The sequence below is a fragment of the Haplochromis burtoni genome, unplaced genomic scaffold (genome assembly GCF_018398535.1).
Source record: "Haplochromis burtoni strain Fernald_Lab_line unplaced genomic scaffold, NCSU_Asbu1 Contig_109, whole genome shotgun sequence".
NCBI lineage: Eukaryota > Metazoa > Chordata > Actinopteri > Cichliformes > Cichlidae > Haplochromis > Haplochromis burtoni.
Window position 1 is genome coordinate 1,488,389 of NW_024582470.1, and position 4,357 is coordinate 1,492,745.

Consider the following 4,357-nt stretch of genomic DNA (forward strand, 5'->3'; position numbering starts at 1 on the left):
ATTTTCTTTTCCTGGTGTGAGTAATATTATAAATTCATTCAGTCACTGTCCCTTCTATCGAGTTTATTCACATACTTAAAGCGTATGATTGTGTGCCCTGACCTCACTTGCCAGAGCTGTCTGTCTCCTGGTCATCACATCAGGCTCATGTGGAACTCATCATACTGCTTTGAGGATGACACTGGGCTGCTCTAATCTGTTCCTGCTGCTGTGCTTGAGGGCATCAGGGTCATCCATTCGCCCAGCAGTGAAGAGTTAAACAAGTGGAATGGCACTGTCCTCAATGTGTCACCACAAGTATTGATGACATATGAATCCACCAGATCTGATGGAGAGACTGACTGCACTGTTACCCGTGTTAAGGATGAATGGGTTTAGCCTGCAACCTCCATTTACTGTTACTGCACTGTGCACAAAGTGAATTATAGCTTAGTCCATAAGTGGCACTCAGTAGAGACACTAATAAAGGACATTGGTTCAATCAATAGTGCACCGTATTTGCAAATGAAAGGCTTCAATTATATAGCCTGGCTCCAGCTGCATGGAAATGCTAATTGTAATACCTTAAAAGCCAACAGCATATTTGTACTTGCACACGAATAACTTCGGACAAAGAAAAAACAATCATTACATTTTCAAATTTGTCGTTTGCCTACGACGCATGCCTCACACAAGTCTGTGTGTGCTGACTGGACTTCCCATGCCGACCCACCGCTGTGTGTACACTTAGAGCACAACCAAGCTTTGTGCTGAGATCAAAGACAGATTCTGGGATGTCACGCTGGGGATAGGCAGAGGGGAAAATGAGGGAAAATCTTTGTTTGCACGCATGCCTCGGCAAAGTAGGTTAGGAGATGAAGAGTGAAAGTCAAAGACGGCAAGAGGTGTGAGAAATGGAGATGCGCATAAAGCCCAGTGGAAGGCACAAACGTTGTTTGTGAAGCCGTGAAGCCGTGTCTTCCTCGTGCTCAGTCTGTGGATTTGATGTTTTGCCACAGTGCCGCCTCGCCACGGACAGCGCCGTTTGCGTCGTAGTTCAGAGCATGGCAAGGACAACACAAACGGTCAGGGAAGGCAATTTGTTCACGCGTGTGTTCCCAGAACAGCAAATTAAATGAGGTTTCCGCCGGCGGTGCGATGATTTGGCATTTTTTAAAATATATATATATATATATATATCTGAAGAAATAGCCTTCTTCTTTCCCGCGTGGGCACATGCAGGAGGAGACTTGGAGATGCCAGCCAGCAACCCGGGGACACTTGACGAGGATGGAGATTTAAAATATGAATGGACTGGACCTTATCTGGAGGACTATTTTCTGAACGACAAATAATTTGCATTCATTGCCAGAGAGAAGGTGTGGCACCGCCGCGTGTCCGAGCTGCCCGTGGCACGTGGATGGATGACTTTTGTGCGAACATAAGAAAGAGCCGAGAGTACGTGTAACTTTATATGCCACACGTGATTCCCGCACAATAGCCCGGCAATTCATTCCCATCGCCTTTAAGTGGCAGACTCTCGTTGGGCTCTTGTGGAACTCGAAAGGGTGCGCTTAATGTTTCGTTTAGGACACGCCGGTACCGACGGTACCTGCGGGACATAAATTTACAGCGGCGATTCAAAAGCAGCTCGGGCTGTGGGCCAGTGATGCCGGACACATTAACACTTGTAAAGAACCGGACAGAGCCACGGCTGGGGCAGCTAGATCGCACCCTGGCCACAGAGGGGACCGCTCGCCCCGCCTGGGTCATTGCAATCCTGGCCAGTGTTTTGATCTTCACCACGGTGGTTGACGTGCTGGGGAACCTGCTGGTGATCATCTCGGTGTTCAGGAACCGCAAGCTGAGGAACGCGGGTAGGAGTTTTTCCCCCAATTCCGATAGTCTGAAAGGACGCAAAGGTCGCACAAAGTCAAACCACATGATCAGTGATCACAGAACTAACAATACTTCGCCATTTACCCAGATGGAAAAGATACAACTTACTGTAGTCTAGCGAGAGTTTGTATAATGATGTAGGTTACGTAGGCAATGCTGAGTGTGACATCTGCTCGGGGGTGAACACTGGTTATATAAAATCTTGTTTTTGTTTCACCCCGCACGTTTCTTAATCTCGGGCTGCTTCTGCGCATTTCTTTAACCTATTGACCTCAGAGCGCACTTAGCCTTTCCGTGCCACTGTCATCAGAGCAACAACAAAAGAAATTACTTTAGTAAACTGTGCATTTTATGTGCCTTACCTTGAGAAAAAATATAAAAAATCAGTGACTAAACTGAACTCACATTAGGTACTGTCCAATTTAACCTGATTCTTTTGGATTTTTAACTTGATTTCAAATTAAACATCTTGGTAAAGCTTAATACATTGATGCTGATTAAAAGCTGCCAGGCACATGGACAGGATGCTTACAGTAGGTGCAGATGGGCACAGAAATGATACAGGCACAGATTTCACCTGTGCTTCAAGTTAGGGAATAGTGTGTTCAAGTAAATGTCATGTAAGATGAATTAAGCTGCCACTGGAGCTCTTATTGATAGCTTGCACTGTTAAAGCTACTCTGACAGTCTGGCATCCCACTTTTCCCACACTTACACGCTCTACTAGTAAAGTTCACCGGCACTCTGAGTCACACTTACTATGAAAGGGCTGGTTAATAAGCAGAGGAGTCCCTCTGAAAAGCTTGCTGTAATGGTGTTGATGAACTTATTTTGTTGTGAATGTAGGCGCCTCTGCATGCAGGACAAAAGTACTCTTGGACCTCTAATTCATCCAATTATAAATGAAATGAATAACTACTAATTTTTAGTGACTCATTCAAACTTTTAATGTGACTGGGTTTCTCCCTAATTCTCCATATTTATTACAAGCTTGAGATGCTTCTTTTGTGAACTGAAAACTAATATTTTATTCTAATGGAAATTTTAAAAAATGCTTAAGAATGAGACTGAGATAAAAAACTTGCCAAGATGGATATTTTATGCAGTGAAGTCTGCCACACAGTGCTGACTGGCTATTTTGTGCTTTATCAGGCAACAATTAGGGCAGGAAGTATGCATTTATTTGCATAATCTGTAAATCAGCAACTATTTTTCAGCCAGTAGGAAGCAACCGGGACTCATTTCCCCCTTATTAGTCAATAGGAAAAAAACCCTTAGGATTTATCAAAGCAACTACAAACTTTCATTGAAGCACGTAATGAAGTTGCCCTCATATCCACGAGTGGATATGAGGGCTTCTCATGGAGACGTTTTTTATTCCATTTGGGTGTATCCTCTTTCACTCAGATATACACAGTGATCACTGGAGCATTTGAATGCAACTTTGTCTTCAGGTTCAATTTTTTTAAATAGAGGTTTAGGTTAGGTTCATTGGATTCATAGCGTTAAATCTAATCAAGGTTATTTATTTATTGAAGCTATCAAGAAGCAGAATTCAGAAAATTAAGAAGTAACAAGTCGGGTGCCAGCATGAATCATTTCTTTTAGCAAGACATGACCTATAGATATCCTCATAATCATTATGTTATTAAACTTTACACACAGTGACAGCAGCATTCAGAGGATTTAAATAATCAAAAAGAAGGCTTCCCACTTGTTGAGAGAATAAAACAGAGATTATAGCCTATTAAAGAAAAGGTTGGCTGCTGCTGTAACCACAGAAAACGTTGGATATCTTCATCTCTGCTGTTTTCCCACAGTGACTCAGGCATTACTTTGATGGAACCTTTTTGAATATAAAGCATGATCAGTCTTTGGTGTACACTTAGGAGAAAATCTGCAGTGAGTGCATGCAGTCAAGTGCCCCCAGTGAGAATAAAACATTAACTGTCATTTGTCCAGTGGAAATCTCTCATATAGGCTTTCAAATGGCTTGGATCTTCTGGAAAAGGGGGATTAGGAGGCATGATCCCACCAAATGGATCAATTTTTAATTGTATAAAATGCGCATCTACAATTCCAACAACAACAACTGCTTGTACAAGGACAATCAGCACATCTTGTGATTAATCACATGCCAGCAATTTCCCCATATACACCCATTAGCATAAGACAATATATCAAACGCTTGATTAAAAATTGCTTAATTTCTATTAGAGATGGACCGATCCGATGTTACGTATCGGTATCGGTCCGATACTGGCGTAAATTACTGGATCGGATATCAGAGAAAAATAAAAAAATGTAATCGATCCATTAAATATCAAAAAAAGCACCTCACAAAACTTGTGACATGGCGTAACTCGGCTCATAACCGTAGCACATCGCAGTACGGGTCACGTGATAGAGTGGCTGTGTGTATTTGTAGCCTCGCTAGCAATCCGGCATTTCATCTCCAAGGAAGTGATCCCAGAGAGAA

The 4,357-nt window shown here is 42.6% G+C and overlaps 1 protein-coding gene across 1 annotated transcript in view; it reads left to right on the forward strand.

Annotated features, from left to right (window-relative positions):
• Nucleotides 1-674: 674 nt before the first annotated feature.
• The window catches only part of mtnr1bb (melatonin receptor 1Bb), a 52,759-nt gene continuing 49,076 nt past the window's right edge, over nt 675-4,357 (forward strand). Inside the window, exon 1 of the mRNA XM_005928024.3 lies at nt 675-1,856. Within this exon, the coding sequence (XP_005928086.1) occupies nt 1,649-1,856 (208 nt within the window). The 5' untranslated portion in view covers nt 675-1,648. The remainder of the gene's footprint in view (nt 1,857-4,357) is intronic.